At 36.1% G+C, this 21,519-nt stretch overlaps 3 protein-coding genes across 4 annotated transcripts in view; 2 read left to right on the plus strand and 1 right to left on the minus strand.

The window, feature by feature from the left end:
- The window catches only part of LOC118733004 (peptide transporter family 1), an 11,098-nt gene extending 5,643 nt beyond the window's left edge, over positions 1 to 5,455 (plus strand). For both annotated transcript variants that reach the window (XM_036462152.1, XM_036462151.1), the window contains exons 2-6: positions 2,143 to 2,221; positions 2,304 to 2,532; positions 2,612 to 3,929; positions 4,017 to 4,253; positions 4,315 to 5,455. In XM_036462152.1, the coding sequence (XP_036318045.1) occupies positions 2,143 to 2,221; positions 2,304 to 2,532; positions 2,612 to 3,929; positions 4,017 to 4,253; positions 4,315 to 4,536 (2,085 nt within the window). In that variant the 3' untranslated portion in view covers positions 4,537 to 5,455. The remainder of the gene's footprint in view (positions 1 to 2,142; positions 2,222 to 2,303; positions 2,533 to 2,611; positions 3,930 to 4,016; positions 4,254 to 4,314) is intronic.
- A 5,558-nt stretch (positions 5,456 to 11,013) lies between these two features.
- Positions 11,014 to 16,775, plus strand: LOC118734433 (NPC intracellular cholesterol transporter 1 homolog 1b; the record flags this gene model as incomplete). The annotated part of the gene is given in 10 exon segments (XM_036464154.1): positions 11,014 to 11,125; positions 11,803 to 12,075; positions 12,174 to 13,129; positions 13,215 to 13,516; positions 13,796 to 14,478; positions 14,546 to 14,798; positions 14,867 to 15,166; positions 15,561 to 15,670; positions 15,745 to 15,899; positions 15,969 to 16,775. Coding segments are annotated over 10 exon segments (3,882 nt in total).
- A 563-nt stretch (positions 16,776 to 17,338) lies between these two features.
- LOC118734434 (probable cytochrome P450 318a1) lies at positions 17,339 to 21,112 on the minus strand. The gene is made up of 9 exons (XM_036464155.1): positions 21,075 to 21,112; positions 20,945 to 20,970; positions 20,699 to 20,890; positions 20,407 to 20,601; positions 19,869 to 19,938; positions 19,645 to 19,777; positions 18,719 to 18,955; positions 18,184 to 18,646; positions 17,339 to 17,599 (listed from the first exon to the last, which is right to left on the minus strand). Exons 1-9 carry the CDS (start codon positions 21,110 to 21,112, stop codon positions 17,418 to 17,420), a joined length of 1,536 nt encoding a protein of 511 aa, XP_036320048.1. The 3' UTR covers positions 17,339 to 17,417.
- Between the last annotated feature and the right edge of the window lie 407 nt (positions 21,113 to 21,519).

Consider the following 21,519-nt stretch of genomic DNA (forward strand, 5'->3'; position numbering starts at 1 on the left):
AAAAAAAAAAGCTTAAGATGTGTTTTTCGATTTATTCGACAATGAACGCTGATTCCTTGAGACGGAAGAACGGCACAAATATATGTAAGTTCCTTGCATACTGCTTTATGATCAAAAAAGCAAAAAAGAATAGCCTCTATTTCTGAAAGTCAATGTAATTTTTAACCCAACGAGATTATTTTTTCTGAATTTTCCATCTCAAAATAAATTACAATAACGTTACATTTATTTCGCTTTTTGTCCTAGTTCTCGACAGATTCAAATTTGTCGCAAAAATAGTGCATTTAGCACACTATTGGCCGCTGTGGTATTATTTGCATATATACAGATATATAATGCAAATCGAATTAAATTTAGGAAACGTTTTGGTTACTGAAAGGTAAATACTTGTATACTATTGACTCAATGGATAACGCCAAAGTTGATAAAGTACTACAGTTCTAAATATTGTAATTATGGTCGGATTTTATTGAAATTAACATGCAAAATAGTTACGTAAATAGAAGCATTACAGTCCAACATTAATAAAAACGGATTATGAAGGCCAAATTAAACTCAAATTCAGAACGAAAGGCGAAGATCCATATTATTACTAGCACACCTAAGTTCATACAATTTGAAAGTTTATTGACAACTTTCCGAATTATTAATTAATAACTTGAAAAAAGTAGTTTTATGTACTTTTTGTTTAAGGCAAAGCATTCATTTACGCCTATTTTATGTGCATTAATTCGCCTTAAGTCTTTCAAGTTATGCAATATTTTCATTTCGAAAGTTATAGGAAGTTTTTACGCGCATTCAAAGTTGTGAATATAAAGCACCTTTTTAACAAAAGCTTAAAATTTTACAGGGGCTAGGTTTTGTTTTAGTTTTCATTGGGTTACATTTTTTGGTGCTGAAATTGAGTGTTCACTGGTTTAATGTACATACATACATATGTACACGTACATGTGTGTATTTGCAAAAAAGAGCTTGGCTTGGGCGTTTTTGAGCCGTTGAGATGCCTAGCAAACCGAAGTGAGAAAATTGTCTCGCAAAAGAGAAAAAATATCTAATTTCGTTGTAAAGTTGTGAAAAATGTTTTTTGGAATTTTGTTTCAATGAAACACAGTGTTTGTTGCGCGGTTAATACAAGTGCTAGTTGTTGTTGTATGAGTGATTTACTGCTGCGGTTATGAAAAGCTCACATAGCAAGTTTATACTTGTGTATATGTAAATATTTAATTAGTTTTCCATCTAAATCCGTCAACGTTTTACCCTTCTGATTTGTATTTAAATCCATCTGTTGTTAGAAATAGGAAAATTTCTATTGCATTACGTTTGTAATCAGCTTTTGTAATTAGATTTGCCAATTATTCCATCAAGCAATAATGAGACATGCTGACACATGCACTTGTAAGGTAGAAATACTAGTAGCTGCAAATATGTTTTAATCGAAGCTCATTATTCATATTTTTTTTTTGTGTTCAGACATTGTAATTAAAAGAATTAGGAAGAACTAACATTTTGCATACCGAGCTAGCCTAGTGTTTTGCGGTTTTACTAAACCTCGATAGTTAATGACAAACCCTCGATTGCATTTCTGCTTTGAAAAAGCGTCTACCATTTGTAGGTGCTGTATAACTTTAGACCACAGTTTGTACGAGGAGCTGGCACAAACGCAAAGTAAAAATGTGTGATCACCAAATTTTAATTTTTTTTCGCCATTTATCAGCTACATTCAATTATTCACATATCTGGCAATCAATCATCAACTTGCCAACATCAACAACAATACTTTTTTTTATTTAAGATATAATCATACATATGTATGCGTGCCGCTGTTGTGCAAATAAATTTTTTTCGTTTCATTGTAAGATTTGCCACTGTTTTCATCATTCATTGCCAGTCAACATTTGGTCACAAGTACCGAAACCAGTTTTAATTGTTATAAAATACCACATTTTTGTGCGCCTCGCACCAAGCAAATTGCAAAAACAGAAAATTGTTTACCCCAACAAATGTTTATATGTATGTGCATACTTATTGTCTTTTACCATTACTTGACTGTTGACATACATACACACACTCTTAGCAATATATATTAACTACCCAAAAAAAAGAACTCTCTTTATCACTTTGTTATTCTTTTTTTCTCTGCAGCCAACGGAGTATCCCAAATCGGTGGCATTCATTATCAGCAATGAGTTCTGTGAACGCTTCAATTACTATGGATTGCGAAGTAAGAATCAGTCAATGAACTCTGCTTACTTTCACCCAATACGAAAACATTTATTTTTATTAACTTTTCCCTTTTTTATTAGCGATTCTCGTGCTGTACCTCACCACAAAATTGCACTACGACAAGGATACGGCGACTGTGCTCTTCCACATATTCTCCATGTTGGTGTATTTGTTTCCGATAGTTGGCGCCATTATCGCCGACAGCTGGTTGGGGAAATTCCGAACCATTCTATATTTGTCTATGGTGTATGCCTTGGGTGGCGTGATTGTGTCGCTGGGCGCTATTCCATTGCTGCACCTACCCGTGAAGTGAGTATTGCAGATGGAGCACATCTCAATTTCAGCAAAGTCTCAAAATACTAAATTTTCGAATTCTATTATTTTGTAGAGAAATCACCATACTCGGTCTGACGTTGATCGCGCTCGGCACCGGTGGAATTAAGCCGTGCGTTTCAGCCTTCGGCGGCGATCAATTCCGCATGCCCGAACAAGCGAAACAACTGGCCACCTTCTTTTCGCTTTTTTATTTCGCCATTAATGCTGGATCCACCATCTCCACCACAATCACACCCATCCTGCGTGAGGATGTGCACTGCTTCGGTGATAAAAATTGTTTTTCATTGGCCTTCGGTGTGCCAGCTGTGCTGATGTTGCTCTCCGTAGTGATCTTTGTTGCTGGCCGGAAATTGTATGTTGTTAAGCCACCTGCTGGCAATATGATATTCGGCGTATCGAAATGCATTTCCGATGCCATTGGCGGTTGGCGACGTGAGCGTCAGACGAACCCACGCAAGCACTGGCTGGATTATGCAGAGCCGACTTCGGGTCAAAAGATGGTGGCCGACACCAAGGTTTTGCTGAAGATTCTAGTGCTGTTTTTGCCATTCCCCGTCTTTTGGGCACTTTTCGATCAGCAGGGCTCACGTTGGACATTCCAGGCGCAGCGTATGGATGGTGAAACATTCGGTTATGTAATAAAGCCAGATCAGATGCAAGTTGTCAACCCATTACTCATTCTGGGCATGATTCCGCTGTTCACCTATGTACTCTATCCGATATTGGCAAAGCTGGGCATTAAGCGACCATTGCAAAAGCTCACACTTGGCGGTCTATTGGCTGCCGTTGCTTTCCTGCTCTCTGCCTTCCTCGAAGTCAAACTGAATGAGGTTGATCCAATGCCACCGGCGGCGCTCGAGGCTAATTTGCGCATCTACAATGGTATGCCTTGTGCCTATCGCTTTGCCACAGAGCTACCGAATCGTCCAAGTGTTGTTGAACCGCTTGGCCTGTGGGAGGGCAAGACGTTGTCCGTGGCACAGCCACTTCTTTATCCATTCAACGCAACGTCGGCAAGCGATCGCTGCAATAACTTTTCGGGCATTTTCCGACTGACACCTGGCAAGGAGACGAGCTACTTTCTCTCTGGCGAAGGTATGCAAGAGTTCGTAGACTCATCGGCTAAGCCAAAGCTGGGTAATCCAATTGTACGCGTGCTATTGAATGTGCCGGACAAGGAGAGTGCCATCACTTTAACCGACGCAGTAGAGACGGCAGTGCCATTGGTCTTTCGCAATGCCACCCAAGTGGTGAATGTTGCAAATGGTGAAAGCGAGTTGCAAGTGGCGAACAAGAAAATCGCAAGCATAAATACGAAGGGTGGCGGTGTATATGCGCTGCTGGTGCATGGCAATGCCAGAGATGGTTTTGTGAGTATCAAATGACTTTTTGCCATGTATGACAATTGTTTTTTTTTGTTTTAATTGTGCATTAATAACTTTCTTTTGCTTTTGTAGACCTCAAAATCGCACATCATCACACCGCCCAATAGCATTCATATTATGTGGCAACTACCGCAGATCATCGTCATCACAGCAGCCGAAATCATGTTCTCCGTGACGGGTTTGGAATTTTCATATACGCAGGCGCCACCGAGTATGACGTCCGTCCTGCAGGCCTGCTGGCTACTGTCCGTCTCCATCGGCAATATGTTGGTAGTTGTTATTGCTGAACTGAAATTCTTCGACTCACAGGTTTGCTTCTTAAGTCTTTTGTTCGTCGCAGTTCTTAGCTAACAAAATTCGATCACTTTAGGCTGCCGAATTTGCGCTTTTTGCCGCACTTATGATTGTCGACATGTTCATTTTCGTCTTACTCACTATTCCATACAAATATGTGGAGCACGGCGAGGATCCTGAAGCTAATCAAGTAGTGGTTACGCCCAATATCTCCAAGCAAAGAGAAGCCGAGCGAGAGACCTACATCGGCAATAGAGGAAATGGGCACTTCAATGAGGCTTACGAAGGAGAGCGTTAAACACATAGACTGCAGCTATATTTATTTTATGTATATGTATTTAAATTTGATAGGCTTGTTTTTTAAGTGTGTGGCAAATTATTATACGCGTAGTTTTGTCGGCCAGCCAAGCAGCAGTAGTAACGCTGTGATGTACTTAAGTAGGTTGTGGTTCGTTTAGCTCAGTCTAACTTAGGATAAATATTTTAAGTTTTTATTATCTTTGTGCATTTTGTATAACTATTGCGATTGCCATTTTGTTTGTACATAAGTGTATATACATACTTACCCATATAAATATTGATTTTACCTTTAGCGTGTGTGCTATTTTACAATCTATTTCATAAATATCGTATACTTAAGTACCCCGCATACATGTTTTATATAATAAGTTTATCTGTTATATGTTTTGGTTTTTATATTGTGGTCAAAAAATTTATTTTATTTATTTATTTTTAATAATTTTCATATAAAATACAGTTTGATCCATAACGGAAACCACATAAATAACAGTTTCAAAGTTTGCGCAAATTTAACATAAATTAATCAAACTTAAAAAAAAATTACATCAAAATTTCAAAATTGACACCCTTGACAAACACAAAAAATCTAAAAAATCAATGGTAATTTGTAGGGATTTGAAACTTGCACTTTAAAATTGGATGGGCTACAAATCCTTGCATCCTTGAAAATTTTCTAAAAATTTAAATTTTTGATGCAATTTTTCTTTAAGCTTGATTAATTTTTGTAAACATTGTGCAAGCTTTGAAATTTTTATTTATGTAGTTCCTGTTATAGATCGAACTATATTTAAAATGAAAATTATTGAAAATAAATAAGTAAGTATACAAGTTGCAAACAATGTCATTTTGAGTTTTGCTACTATCGCAGCACATGTTTGTGTGCATAAATAATTTAACTTTGATACTTTTAGTCAACAGAAAATTCTACAAATATTTATGTAATTATTTTTTGCTACATGTTATGATTTAAGTAGCGAAATATTTTTTAATTATTTGTAAAGATGTTAATAAAAAATATTAATTTTATGATAAACATACAAATTTTCTTCCCTGAGACGCTGAAAACAAATAACACACCCAGGGACTTCTCATCCGTAATATCATTTCCGCAGTTGACGGTAAAAGTTTAAATGCGAAATTCGTTGCCTCTTTTTAGGCTCTTCAAAATAGCTGAGACGCAAACAGCTCTCTGATTTCTGCTGAGAGAAATTTAAGAAATTACGGTACCCTGTGCCTTTGAGTAATCATGTATGCACACTAGGGTGGTCCAAAAATGCATGTACATATAAAAGTAAAGTCGGAATTTGTATGCTTTCAATTGTATAACGAAAAAATATACCCTTATTTTTTTATTTTGAAATCAAAAAATATTTGGATGTCGCTCAAAGCGTTCAAAGTTTTTAAATGGGGAAAAAACAACTTTTCGTAAACATTCGTAAACATTTCGTCTTTATTTAGAAAAAAAACTCTCAAAATCATACGATGTCATTATTGATACTTAAAAAAATACGTTTGGTAAATTCTTCGATATTTTTTTGGTTTTTATTTTTAAGTCGCGGCAGCGTTTATTTACTTAGATAAATTTTTATTTCGTTCCTTGTTTTGTATTATTTGCAAAAAAAAAACTTCTTTATTGTGAAGCTATTTAGAGCAATACGGATAAGTAATCACACTAATATAGGTTCAATTCAATATTTTTTTTGATTTAAGTTATCTTTCTTACTGTCTGTTTCACGAAAGCAATTTAAGTGGAAAATGATTTCTTTATCAGTTTCCATATCAAATTCAAATAAAAAACTTTTAAATTTTCAGTGAAAAAAATTGTTGAAAATTGCCGAATTTCGAATCGTATAATCGAATCACTGGGAAATGTTCGAAATATGGGAAAAATCGAATTTTAACTCCCACTACCCATCCCTATGCCCAATTATACCCCATGGAGACTGATTCCGAGCAACATTTTGCAGGGTTGGGTATTTTTGAAGTAACTTGCGTTTATGTTTGATATTTTCAACTAAAATTTTGCTGCAGAAAAATTTAGAGATAGTCTCGCGAAGCGTTAGTTCCACCCTACCAACTTCAGAAATATTTGGGGGCTACCGCAAAACGAATACAAATTTTCGCACATTGAGAATGTGCATACGAGGGGAGCCTCGTTGAAATCGCGGCACAGTGGTCTGAAATCCAAATCTAGATGGACAAAGCTAATTGCTCAAACACGCTTTAACACAATTTGACACCACTTTGTTTCTATATACCTAGTATTATTGGGGTCGCTGAGTACGAATCTGAAGTCAAAAAATTCAAATTGGCGGATCCAATATGGCGAGCACAAAAATGAAGAAATCAGTAAACTTTATCGAAACAGGGTATTTTGGGGTTTTTGGGATCGCTAATTACGAATCTCGAATCTTAATTTCGAATTTTGAAATTGCAATGGATTTGGAAAGACTTTTAAAATAAAGTGAGCTAAGAGATTGTAATGTCAGATAATTGGTTTTGTATAGTTAAACTATAAAGCATTTCATTGTGAATAAAATTTTAGTTTTGTAATTTTTCACACGATAACACACTAAGCAACCGTGGTTTGAATAGTCGAATTGGTAAGAAATTTTATCAATAATGAAGATTAGAAAGATAGATTGAAAGTAAAATTCGTCGTTATCTTCTGTGTAGGCTTCGAATAGGAGTAAAGGTAGTACTTCTTATGGCAGTTATTAATATTTAAAAATGTCTCAAAATGCGCTGGAAAAAAAGCAGGGCAAAATGTAAAAAAGTCTTAATGGTTATGGAAAGCTTAAAACTTATTAAATATTCTCCCATAAATAATTTTTCGAACTAACTCGCACAATTTATCTTTTGACATTTTGAAATTTGTAATATACAAATTTACAAACATTGGAAATAGAATAAAATAGTTTACACCCTCTTATAATGTGTAAATCAAGTTAACATACTGATATGATATAAACAAACATAAGAATACAAAAAAAATTAAACAAGTAATTTTTAGCAAAAAAAAAACCGACTTAAAAAAAATATATATATATCTATATATTTCATGATCCAATGATCGGATCTAAACCAAATTAGTATGGGACTACCTTTCCGTTGCAAAAAGAATTCTCGGTTGACGTGGTGCAAAGTTATGCGGTAACATACATAAAAAATAAAAAAAATAAAAAAAAATAAAAAATAAAAAAAAGAGATTCCGACGAACTGATAACCTCCTCCTTTTTTGGAAGTCGGTTAAAAAGAGTTCGATTTTCCGACCTTTCCACCTGTATTTGGGACTCAGACCACTGTGCACCGTGGGGCAATTGTACGTTGTTAAATTCAAAATATTATAATTCTTGGAAGCCGTTTGTAAGTAGAAAAAAATAGTATGAAAAAGTAAATATACAGAATAGAGCAAAATAAAATTAGAAAATTTAAATACACACATAACGTTACCTGAATATAGCAAGGCCCCATCTACGACTACCATTTTTGTTTCTCTACAGAGTTTTAACGCTGTGTTTTATTGTAAAGTGTAACTGATTCTATGCCGTAACAATTATTTTTAAGTTGTAAAAGGATTTTAGTGAGTAATACGGACATTCGTACAAATTTATATTTTGTATAAAAAACTTGCATTTTTTTCATAAAACAGTTTTTATCAAACATGACCGAAGGCCGCCTACGCAGAAAGAAGTTCGTATTAATGTATGCACTATTTCGGTTTTGAGTCGAAACTGTGCATATATGCACTATTTCGGGTTTTTTTCATTTGCATTATTTCGTATGCACGCACAGTTTCCATATGCACAATTTCAGGGTGCCATTCATTAGTCTATCCATAAAATAAACACAGTGAATGACACAGTAGCAAAGTAACTAACTTATCTCAAATATTTTTGGCATATTTATATGTATGTATGTACGTATATGTCCACATGCAAGCATGTGCATATGTGAAGCAATTATTGCCCATTAAAACACCTGAATTTTAGCTGATAAGGGAGTAGATATGTATGTGAGTATGCATGTTTTATGCTTATGTACATTTACTTATAAACGAACGGCATTACTTTAAAACACCGGCTTGTTGTAACAATTAAATAAATATTCGGTTACATACATACATACATACATTGACATGTATGTATGTGCAAATCGCCTTTTTGTTAGCTGAAACTAAAAGTAATGAAATTACAGTTAGATCCCTTAAAGCTTACATGCTTTACCGAAAGTGCAATACTTATATGTACATTAGACTAAATCACTCCCCATACAAAAAAAAAATCGGTTCTTATTTTCCATTCGAATTATAAAATTTATTATATCTCAAGACGTCCCGCAAAATATTTCGGAAAAATATTAAGATTTAAGCGAGCTGGCCTAATTTGAAAATACATCGAAAAATTGAGTTTTTTATGAATAAAAATTGTTTCTTAAAGATGTTTTTTTTTTTAAAAATCCCCTCAAATGACAAAACGGTTCAAGCGTAAAAAATTTACATAAAAATATAAAAAAAAAAAATTTTAAAAATTTTTGAAAGGAATCGTAATAATGAGATTTTCGATACTGTTTTTAACTTTTTTCAAAGATTGGTATAACTGAACCTAAACTTCTTGAATAACTGAACCTAAACTCTTCCGGTTTAGACTTGTGAGGTATCATTGGAAAGCTGTTTTCTCACCCTTTTTTTCTTTGCTAATAAGCTCATTCAAAGGATGAAAGAGAAAGGTGGGATGAACGAACATCATGCCAAGTTGAATTAAGATGTGTTGGTATTTAAAAACAAACAAAAAATGGAACACGAATGACTTTTTCTGTACATAAATAAAAATAGTGCGAAAATGCCTTTCTACCGAGATGCCATAAGTCTTAATCAGAACAGTTTTAGCCCAGTTATTTAAGTTTTTCGTAAATCAATCTTTGAAAAAAGTCAAAAAAACAGCATCATAAATCTCATTATTACGATTCCGTTGAAAAGATTTTTATGCAGATTTTTTAAGCCTAATCTGTTTTGTCATCTGAGGGGAGTTCTTTCAAAATGTGCTTTAAGAAACTATTTTTATCTATAAAAACTCCATTTCTGGAGGTATTTTCAAACCGGTCCCGCTCGCTGAAATCTTAATATTTATCCGAAATATTTTGGTGGACGTCTTAAAATATAATAAATTTTGTACTCCCGGCGGAAAAACCGCAACTTTTTTTGATGATGCAGTCTAATGTACATATGTATGTATGTATGCTTTAAAACCATTAACCAGATGGCATTCGATGGCTTTGGATTATTCATGTACATATTTTTTGCTCTAACCATTTAAATCAGCCGATAACAGCCAATTAATCATAAAAAAAACCTTGTTGCAGGTGTTAAATCGGCAATTAATAAAATCTAATCAATTGATTATGTATAAGTGACGCTTCGAAAAAAATTGGACATATGTACATACAGGCCTTTTCGATATAAGATTTAAATGCTTGATTAGACCACTTATGTCCAGCAGTGAACTTAGTCGTTGCTAAGACGGGCGTTAAATTAGACGTAAACGTTGAATAAAGTCGGAAATGCATTGAGTGAAATTATATTCGGCTGCGCTAAGGATTAAAGCAGAGTATTCGCGGCGTCCTTTAATAACAAAATTTTGCAAAGCTGCATAAAAACAAAAAAAAAATGACAAGTATGTGTATATGAAAGCAATATTGCTAACATATTTATTAACTTTTGTGCGCATAACAGTACATAAATAAGTAATCAGAAACATGTCAGATGAAAAGGCCTAATTCGATCGAAGCTATGATAAACGCTTGACACCAGTGATAAATCTTACCGTTAAATTGCTTTTTTCTTTTTCTTTATGTGTATATGTAATATACTCAAGTAGGAGTTATTGGCCTATTTATTGTTCTTATCATTTATGGCATATACATAAGTGCATTTTATGTAGTATATTTATAAATCATGAGCAGAAGTATGCATTATGTGACCTACTATTTCATATTTCAAAGAAGTACAGGTTAGGTTAACGCCGCGAGCCGATCATGAAATTACGAATGCGGATAATTTCAATCCCTGAGAGCTCAGTTGTATTTCAGAATTGCGAGCGAAAATTCCTTATCCTTGCGAAGGTTGCACAGACTAAAAGAAAGTGTGGAGGTGATTTCGCTTTATCTTCCTCTTGACAGCTGATGCAAAAGGATCAGTTAAATTTCCTAGTCTTACCGCGTGAATACCAATCGCACAATGGCCCGTCAGAGCCCCCGTCACCATTGGACTCTTGAAAGACAGTCACGAGGAACTGCGTTTATTAAGTACAGGCCTCTCTAGCGTTTTTAGCAACATGAGAGCCCTCTCCGGCTTTCGGTATGAACGCAACACTGACTACCCTCCAAGCCTTGAGGATGTACCCGGTCCTCTCGCAGTTCGCATAAATAGGTTTGAACCAATTGCACGACATCTTCAGGACCCTATGCAGCTGCGTTAATGGTTCGAACGAATTTATTGCCCAGGCCATGTGACGATCATCCAGAAGATCGGCGAAGTCCAGGAACTGAAGTACAAGATATCGCTAAGAAGAAGAAGACTGTACTTCGATGTACAAAATAAAAGAGCTAAAAGCTAAAAGTACTATACTTCCGAAAGAAGTACGGTTGTTCACATTAGGTTGCAAAATGGAGTGAAAGCTGTGAATTCACATATTTAAATGGGAGCTCTACTTTACACTGAGAAAAAAAATTTAATTCAAACCAGACCTATTAAATAATGATTATTAATTAGATAGTGTTTGTAAGGCAACAATTTAATTATTAAATACCGTTATTTGCACCTTTTAAATGATTACTCAATAATTGATTACTTACAAACATAATCGCAATCATAATTTTTTACCAATGAGCGAAAAAGTAGGAAATAATCAAAAATAAATAGAAAAATGTATGAAATTATATGTCTCATATTTACAATTACATATACAGTATTTCAAAGGCTTCAAATACGTACGTGCTAAATTTCGGTATGAAAATAATATTTTTGTATACGAACATTTTTAGACGATAATCAAATATAAGGTATTCATTTTTACTATGCATTATTTCCCTCAGTGTAGAGTAGTTGATATGAGCTCTTAGGCTCCTAAGTGGGTTTTGGTAATAACATGGCATATGCTTAGTTGTTTTTTTTTTTTTTTGATGCCAACACAATATCAGTTTAATCCACGCATTTGAGTTGTATTCTGTGCAAATGCTCCTGCACATTCAAAATTTTTATTCACAGCGGCATCTATTTCTATTCTTGCAGAGAAGACGGTGTTATTTGTTTCGTTATGGCTGATAATTGCCTCAACATGGGTGTTAAACTTTACCACCGCAGCTGAGGATGAGGAGCCACATTGCATTTGGTATGGCCAGAGTCACGCGGTTGGGCAGCATTGGCTTAACAAAGCTGTCAATAGTCCACCGCAACCATTGAATGATACCAGCGCTGAAGCGATTTTTAAACGACGCTGCCCACTTTGGTATGCTGAATACAAGTCTTCGGACCCCGATGGTAAAATGCGATACAACAAAATAAATTATTTTTATTTCGAATCTTATACTTATAAAGCTCAAAATTTACATTTCTACACTTATGTTCTATATATATAGAACCTCTCCTGCTCTGCTGTGACGCTGCTCAGCTGCGCACAATGGAATCGGGTTTATCACAAATCGACGGTGTCTTCTCCCGCTGTCCCACCTGCGTTTACAATATGGCCTACTCAATTTGTGGCTTGACCTGCGCGCAGAATCATAGCCTCTTTTTGGTACCCTATAATGAGACGTACGATGATCATGAATATATTGAGGAAATCGATTACCGTATCGATGATGCGTCCGTAGAGCTAGTCTACGATAGTTGCGCGGGCATTCAACACACACAGACGGGTCGTCCAGCCATGGATCTAGCATGTGGCGCATATAACGCAAAGACCTGCGATCATCGCAAATGGTACATCTTCATGGGTGACCCAACTTTGAGTGATTATGTACCATTCCCCATAAATTACGAGTTTTTAAATGAAACAAGCGAGCTACCACGACTGGTTGTACCAGCGAAAAATTGTTCGGAAGCCTATGATGGCGCATTTGCGTGCTCATGTGTTGATTGCAGTGCCTCCTGTCCCTATATGGACGCTCCTACTGGGCAGGCAGAAAGCTTTATGATAGCCGGACTTTATGGCGTTACTTTCATAGTCTCCCTCGCATTCGGCGCACTCGTCATGGTGTTCATACTATGCGGCTCACTGAATATCTGCAAACCGAAAATCAAGATTTCAAGCTGTTGCGCGGGTTTTAGCTGCGTGAATACTATACTCTCTAAGGCTTTTCGTGCTTGGGGATATTTCTGTGCGAAAAATCCCGTACTTATTTTGGCCATTTGTTCCTGGGTGATTGGGGGACTATCCTATGGCATGAGATACGTAAGTGTCACCACAGACCCAATTGAGCTTTGGGCTAGCGAAGATAGTCAAACACGTTTGGAAAAAGATTACTTTGATGAACGTTTCGGACCCTTCTATCGCACCAATCAGATATTCTTCAAACCCATTAACCAATCGAGTGTAAGTGAACTTTGGCACGTATATTTTTAGTAGATATCGGGAACGGGAAGTACTTAATTGTATTAACTTGCTTTCTTCTTTTTAGTTCACACACAACACATCAACGGGCATATTGACATTTGGGCCAGCATTCGAAAAAAGTTTCCTAAAAGAGGTCTTCACGTTGCAACAACAAATTGAAGCAATAACCACAGAAACCGGTGTTACATTAGCCGATGTTTGCTATGCGCCTATGTTATATACCGGAGTGGAAGCGACCACTGATGATTGCTTAGTACAATCCATTTTTGGCTACTTCCAAAATAATATGGATAAGTTTGATTTAGAGTATGTAGATTCAGATGGTTACACTAACAACTATCTTAATCAACTTGAGGATTGCCTCCGGTGAGTGAAATCTATGTGCATTGTACCCTATAATATATGTATGTGCATTAGGGTGGTCCAAAAATTGATTGCTTTGAGCGACCTCTATATATTTTTTGCCATAAAAATCAAAAATAGGGATATACTTTTTCTTGATATAGAATAATCCTAGGGGGTGAGAGCATTAAAATTCGAATTTTAATTATTTTGGACCACCCTAATGTACATACTATATATATATACGATCATGTACGAATATGAATTAGGTGTTGACTGCATGATACCTCTATGTTTCTATAGAGTTCCAATGTTGGAGTCTTGTTATGGCCCTTATGGCGGCCCCATTGAACCTGGTATTTCTGTAGGCGGCATGCCGAAAGTCTCAGCTAGTGAAGATCCGGATTATCAGCTTGCCACTGGCGTGGTGGTAACGTTTATCGGCAAAAACCGTCGCACCGAACAACAGCTCCAGCCCAATATGGAGTGGGAGAAAACCTTCATCGACTTTCTCAAAAATTATACCAGCGACAAAATGGAATTTGCCTTTTCCGCCGAAAGATCCATCCAGGACGCAATTGTTGAGCTTTCGGAAGGTGAAGTTTCTACTGTTGTAATTAGCTATGTTGTTATGTTTGTCTACGTTGCCATTGCGTTGGGTAAAATACGCAGTTGTGCTGGTTTCTTCCGTGAATCGAAAATAGTACTCGCCATCGCCGGTATTATCGTCGTTTTGGCTTCGGTTGTTTGCAGTTTGGGCTTCTGGAGTTACTTGAACGTCACCACTACAATGCTCGCCATTGAGGTGATACCGTTTTTGGTGTTGGCCGTTGGTGTGGATAATATTTTCATTATGGTGCACGCCTATCATCGTTTAGATAGGAAGCAGTATAATAGTGTAGCCGAAGCGATTGGCGAGGCGATGGCGCGTGTCGGTCCGTCGATTCTACAGACTGCTGGTTCAGAGTTTGCCTGTTTCGCCATAGGTAAGTACACGCCGCGTTGACTGTGGCCTCTTAATTGTACGATATTAAAACCCTTAGTTCTCTTTAGGTGCCATATCGGATATGCCAGCGGTTAAGACCTTCGCAATGTACGCAGCGGCAGCTATTTTGCTAAATTTCCTCTTTCAGCTCACAGCTTTTGTCGCTTTCATGGCCCTGGATGAGCGTCGTTTGGAAGATGGACGTTTTGATCTTTTATGTTGTATTAAAACTTCGAAAAAGCCCGAATTGAGTGATGGTCAAGATGTTGGTGTATTAGAGAAGGTTTTCAGGAACTTCTATGCCCCTTTCTTGTTTTCAAAGTAAGACATTTTTGGTTCTTGGATATGAGGTACGATCATATAGACTTTTGATTAATTTAATTCCACAGATCTGTCAAGATCATCGTTTTAATTGTATTCACAATTGTCACTTGCTTATCGCTAATGGTGGCGCCTTCTGTCGAAGTCGGACTAGATCAGGAGCTGTCCATGCCAACCGACTCGCACGTCGTCAAATATTTTCAATATATGAGTGAACTTTTGTCAATGGGTGCGCCTGTCTATTGGGTGCTCAAGCCTGGCCTAAATTACACGCTACGCGATCACCAGAATCTGATTTGCGGTGGCGTGCAGTGTAATAATGATTCTGTGTCGGTGAAGCTTTATCAGCAATCTCTTTATCCTGAAATGTGAGTAGCACGCAAATTTTAAATTTAAACCAAAATATATCTACATTAGGGTGAATCACAATTAAAAAAAAAAAAAATCGATACTGTTTTTCCATCGGAATTATAGATAGAATTAATTTTAAAAAATATTTAATGTTATGGAAAAGTTTAAGTTTAAAAGGTCTGCATAAAATTTCTTAAAAATTTTATCAACGGAATAAAAATAATAAGCGTATTCACCTAAACGCGTAAATGCCTCATAAACTGTGTAAGCCTCGTAACATTGCGGCCATCTGTAAAAACCATCTGTCAAAATTTTTGCTCACATTGCGTAAAATTAAACTCAAAATAAAAGCATAAATTTTTAATTGTTATTGACATTTTGTTTTATGTATAAATATGTATTTCCATACAGCACTTACTTGGCGCGTTCAGCTAGCTCTTGGATAGACGATTACATCGATTGGCTTGCCATTGGCGATTGCTGTAAGGTGAACTCTACCGATGGTACCTTCTGTCCAAGCAGTAAGTGTTCCCCCCCACTCCGTGGTATAGAATTTAATTTGCAAAGTAATTGTTTGCATTTCATTGTTTCACAGACTCAAAAGACGATGATTGTGTGGCCTGTGATCGTGAATTCTCTGAAGATGGTTTGCGCCCCACGCCGGAAACCTTCAGAAAATACATACCATATTTCTTATCCGATCTACCTGATAGCGAATGTGCCAAAGCAGGACGCGCCTCGTATGCGGATGTAAGCGTCATTTGTTCGCAATTCTTTCAACTCCTAACTTATCTAACTAATCTCTACCTCCCCCCGTAGGCGGTCATTTATACACTGGACGAGCAAGGCGATTCTGACATTTTGGACACCTACATGTTGCAGTATTCCACCACATCTACCACATCGGTTCAATTCTACACGGCACTTCGTGAAGCGCGTCGCATTGCCGCCGATATCAATGCAATGTTTGCCGAATACGAATACGACGTGACCATTTTCCCCTATTGTGTTTTCTTCATATTCTATGAACAATATCTCACCATTTGGCATGATGCGCTTTTCTCTCTCGCCATCACACTATTGGCTATATTCAACGTTACACTACTCATCACCGGCTTAGATTTTCCATCAGCTTTGATGGTCACATTCATGGTGCTGATAATCCTGATCAATATGATCGGCATGATGTGGGCGTGGAATATTACACTGAACGCAATTTCGCTGGTGAATTTAGTGGTATGCATTGGCATTGGTGTAGAGTTCGTTGCACATATAATACGTTCGTATAAGAATGAGAATGGTAATAAGGAGGAGCGAGCAAGGCAGGCGCTGGTGGTAACTGGAAGCAGCGTTCTGTCGGGTATTACCCTAACGAAGTTTGCCGGTATCATCGTTTTGGGTTTCTCCAAATCGCAAGTATTTCAAGTATTCTACTTCCGCATGTATCTCGGCATCGTTTTAATAGGAGCAGCGCATGGTCTCATTCTGTTGCCTGTTTTGCTTAGTCTCTTCGGACCGGCGAACAGAAAAAACTACAAAAACTTAGATTTACCTTAATTTGGGTAATCTGAATTAACTTACTTATGTATGTATGTATGTAGACTTATTATTTTATTAGAGCATTAGATATCTAAGTATATAAATATTAATTAATAAGGCCCAAGGCAATGTTGTAAATTTTTTGAAAGGACATGTATTTACATTCCAGCACAAGTTGGAATTTGTGTTAATATTAAGCGAAAAAACAGTAAATTAAAATAGATGTTTGGACACGGCTTTTTGTATTTTCTGGCAAATTGAAAATTTAATTATAAGCCGGTTCAAAGGAAAACAAATTTAGCTGCCTTATTCCACAATCAATAATAAAAAGTGTTAAATTAATCTCAAAATTGTTTTATTCTGCAAAACTCTAGAAAGCAAATCTAAACCCATTCATGTTCATGGAGTCCTCGTGTGGTGAAATGCAAAGGAGAAGACCACGCTATTCAAAACGCTGGAGCGAGTGCAAAGGCTGCCCTACTTGCTCTTTCTCGCGGCACGTCCCATTAAGGGTTGACTGGTCGGCCGGCAGTGGTGGGATGGGTCGAAGCTTAACGAAAATAATGAGTCTTTTTTTAATTAATACATATCTAATTATTTATTTAAATTTAGAAAAGTATAAAATATGTGAAATTTTTTTTATAGCGATAAACCATTTCAAAGGCTTTGTGCAACCACTGAGTTTATTCGAGGTTAAATTCAGCCATGGCTAAAGACGACAAGAAATAACTATACGCCGCTGGAGTCACTACGTCTTTTTATCTGAAATTTTATGCTTTCGCTATTTCCAAATTTCAACGAAATGCCATTTACAAATACTAAATCACTCAGTTTTGTTGAGGTACCAAATTCAAAGTGATAAATTAATTTAACCAGAAATATTTTAGCCAAGTACATCGAATAGCGATTCCCTACAAAAAAAAAATTAAAAAAAAAAAATAAGAAGCATATACAGTAACGTGTGGTATTAAAATATTGTTGAAGCTTTAACTAAAACCACATAAATAAAAGTTTCAAACTTTATGCAAAACTTAGGAAAATTCAACAAATTTTCATCAAAATTTTAAACTTTTTGATCTAAATCTTTAGAAAATTTCTACAAGTTTCAACCGACTAAAGAGTTCTGCTAAATTTTGTATAAAGTTTGAAAAAAAAATAAGTTGAATACCATTGTGAACATTTAAAAAATCAACACTTGGTCACTTATTTGAGTCACTGTATGTATGTACATTAGACCGTACCTATCTCCTTACAAGCAAGCAAAAAAAGTTGGCCGAATACCCCCGAGTCTAAAGTATTTTTGTGAGACCATTTCGAAAAAAAAAAATTTTGCCGCCCCTAGGGATCGGTTTTTTACATTATACGTCCTATCTGCGACATTTATAATCTGTTTTTGATTTTTTTTTTCGAAATTACCTTGCCGAACTTTTTTACACAGGTACGGTCTAATTTACATAATCACAGATGCACACATACATATTAATTTCAATTTTACCAATGCAGTAACGTAATCCCTTGGCAAATGGCACAAATGAATAAGGATGCCGTTCCGCTGATCCACCACTTCCTGTTGCAAAATGCTCTGGGTGAAATTCTTTGGCATGCGCACCCCAATACTTGGCATCACGTTGCATATTGAAAACATCAAATACCAAGGCAGTATCTTTTGGTACTTTGACTCGCCGAGTAGTTGAACCGCTGCCAGTGGCTAGTTGAAAATAAAAATCTCTACTCACAGCGCGCATATTGAATGGTACGGTGGTGAGTAAGCGCAGCGATTCATAAACGATGGCATCAAGATATTTCATTTGCAACAACAGCGCTGGATCAATATTGATTATTTGTGATTTGTTGGGAAAAGTTGTTGCGATTTCTTCGCGTAATTTACGCTGACAATCCTCGTGCATAGCCAAAAGCAGTACGTTGACCAGAACACTTGTAGAAATCGTTTCGAATGACTTGCAAAGAAGAAATAATATTTAAAAATATCTATAAGAACAGGAAACTAACTGAGTTCATTTCCCACTCACCACCATCAACATGGATAGCGCCTCATCCAGAATATCCTCCATATGAAGTTCACCCGAATCGACCATATGAAATATTTGCTCAATAAAAATACGCTTTCGTTCTGGATTTTCTAAGGAAATATTCTTGGCATTCTTAAAATCCACTGTGGCTTCAGCATGATTAGAAGCGGGATAAATTGTGCTCGGGAGTGTGTTCTGACTTTCCGCCTTCCACTCAGTGTGCTTTTTTTGTACGATCTAATAAATAAGAAAGTAAGAAGTGCTTATTAAGCTGATGCCAAATTAAACAGACATCGATTTCATACAGCATAAAATATTTCTTTGCTTTCCCTTGGGTCCTTGAGACACCCCAAAAACAAGTATTTTTTTTTTTTGAGAGCTATGCATCGCTTTCGAAAAAAAATTAGACGGGTAGAGTTGAGATAATTAAGTTTACTGGTCGGAGGAGATAATTAAGGTATTAGGATATTAAAAAGGATACTTATAGCGAATTTTTAAAAAATTTTGTATTTCTTATTGTAGCCACGTTTTGATATTCCATTAATAAGATCATGATATTTCGAGCCCTAACCGTCAAATAGAGGTAAGCGACATTGTTTTCCAAATTTTCTTTTTGATACAGAAATGAATCTAGGAGTATTTCTGAATCAAAACTAAAATTTCGGAAAAAATGTTGCTTACATCTTTTTTGGCGATTAGGGGTCGATATATAACGAAGCATTTGTCCAAGTCCTTCACCTTCGATATATCGAGGTTTAACTGTAGTACTTTTTCCTGTACGAGTTGAGTTGAGTTGGGAATGAAAATTTGTATGCCTTACTCAATTTCTCTCTAAGTACGCTGTTAATTTAGAGGAGCGGGGTATTTATAAACTTTGTTTGCGACCCACTTCCTTCTTTCCATCACAACACATTTTTATAACTTACGGTTTTTACAAAGTCCTCCAAATGTTTCATTAGTTCTTTGCAGTGTTTATAGTTTTTGCCATCTAGCAGACGAAATATGAAATCCACTTGCAGCCAGGGTTTCGTGCCTTTCAATGCTGATATATGCATAAGCCTTGATCAATAAAAGCGGTTATACAAATATAGTATTAACACATTTTTAAAAGCATAAATCTCTTAGGGATTATTAAAATGTAGCCTCTTACTCGCTATAGGTGCTTGCAATCCCTTGAGTGTCTGCAGCTGTGAAGTTGGTTTCAGTGCCCATTGTTGTCTCTAAAATGCATTAAAACATTTATTACAAGTTTTGGAATTTTTTACATATATACATTAGGTTACGTCACCGCAGGAATAATCAAATTTACGCGAACTGTGCTGATTTGAAAATACCTCCAAAAATGTCATTATTTTGTTCCGTTGGTAAAATTAATAAAAAATTTTTTGTAGGCCTTCTAAGCTTAAACTCTTCTATCATCGGAAGTGATGTTTTGGAAAAAATATTTTTTAAAACTAATTTTATTTATAAAAAATTTACATTTTTGGAGGTATTTTCAAATTGGTACAGCTCATGTAAATTTGTATATTTTTCTCAAAATATGGTCTAAATCCCAAAATACAATAGATTTCATAATTCCTATCGAAAAAACGAGTTGGGTTGGCGCTCTTTCATATGCGTATTTTTTTTTTAATTTAGTACGTTTTTTTTTATTCTAAATTTTTTTCCCTCAGTATATGTACACTTACGACATGAGACTTCGAGCACAGCTCTGCAAAACATTTCATCTAGTACATTGAATTGAATATTGTCCCCAAGCAATTCCGTTTCGAATTTATGCACCAATTGATTGCCCACAGTATTAAAGGTGTCAATGAAGCTGAGTAAAACTTTAGAACCTAAGGCCGGGTCCAGCTGACGTCGACGAGATTTCCAGGCAGCGCCTTAGGAGATACATACATATGTATATTATAAATACTACACACACATACATACTTTTGTTATGTTAAGCTTATTGATATTCGAGTTCCTACTAGGTACCTTTAGCGTGTAAAAGACCACGACGCAAGCAGAACCCCTCTTGAAAAAACGACTTGTCTATACATTCAGGCGCGTTGAAAAACTGTTCCATTGTGGCGGGATCGTCAACGTAAATTACAGTTTTATTGCCAAATACGATGCCAAGCGGTCGTTGGAAATGCGGTCGTACGCGAGAAACTGCTTGCAAGAGTTCTAAAAGTGAAAAGTGATAGAACACAATAAATTTAATTCTGTTTTGCTTGATACTTTTATTTAGCAGGTAAAAGAGTTGACTTTATTTTTGAATCAGAACCAAGAGATGCCGAAAAATGAGAACGAAAAAATTACACTGAAGATGACACAACGCCGAAACCGGTTTGCAACCAAAGCAAATTACACAACGAGATGATGACGGATAGACGTTTCGCAATACATCATAAATACAATCAAAATGAGAGTATATCAGCAACATTAATGCCATCGATTTAAAGACTGGATTCTTTTTGACTTTGTCCTCGTTCGCTCTCTCCAGATCCTTCTATTTTGACAATACGAATCCATCTGTTTGAAAGAAGATTAAATAAATAATCTCCAATATTTTTTTCATCTTTCGCGAAAATCGACGGAAAGCAACCATTTTCGTAATGTGTTGCTATTGTTAAAAAATATTCTCGTTGTTTTTTTTAAAATAAGATATCGCTCGTTTGGTAGGTTGCTTCTAAACCAATAAAATTTGGACCCACTATGTAGAAATGGTCACCAGCTCTCCTGAAATAAATATTGTTTAAGAAATTTGTAACGGTATCTGAGACATACGATCTTCTCAGAAAATACTTTGGTTT

Source organism: Rhagoletis pomonella, unplaced genomic scaffold, assembly GCF_013731165.1.
Source record: "Rhagoletis pomonella isolate Grant_MI unplaced genomic scaffold, Rhpom_1.0 Rhpom_scaffold_00002, whole genome shotgun sequence".
Classification (NCBI taxonomy): Eukaryota; Metazoa; Arthropoda; class Insecta; order Diptera; family Tephritidae; genus Rhagoletis; species Rhagoletis pomonella.

Excerpts from the sequence above, each read along its gene's own strand:
- LOC118734434 (XM_036464155.1), bottom strand. The coding sequence starts at position 21,112 with ATGTATTGCGAAACGTCTATCCGTCATCATCTCGTTGT. Across the intron at positions 20,971-21,074 it reads ATCCGTCATCATCTCGTTGT|TCAACTCTTTTACCTGCTAA; the intron begins GTAATTTGCTTT and ends TCAAAAATAAAG. Across the intron at positions 19,778-19,868 it reads ATTGCAAGCACCTATAGCGA|GCTTATGCATATATCAGCAT; the intron begins GTAAGAGGCTAC and ends TTATTGATCAAG.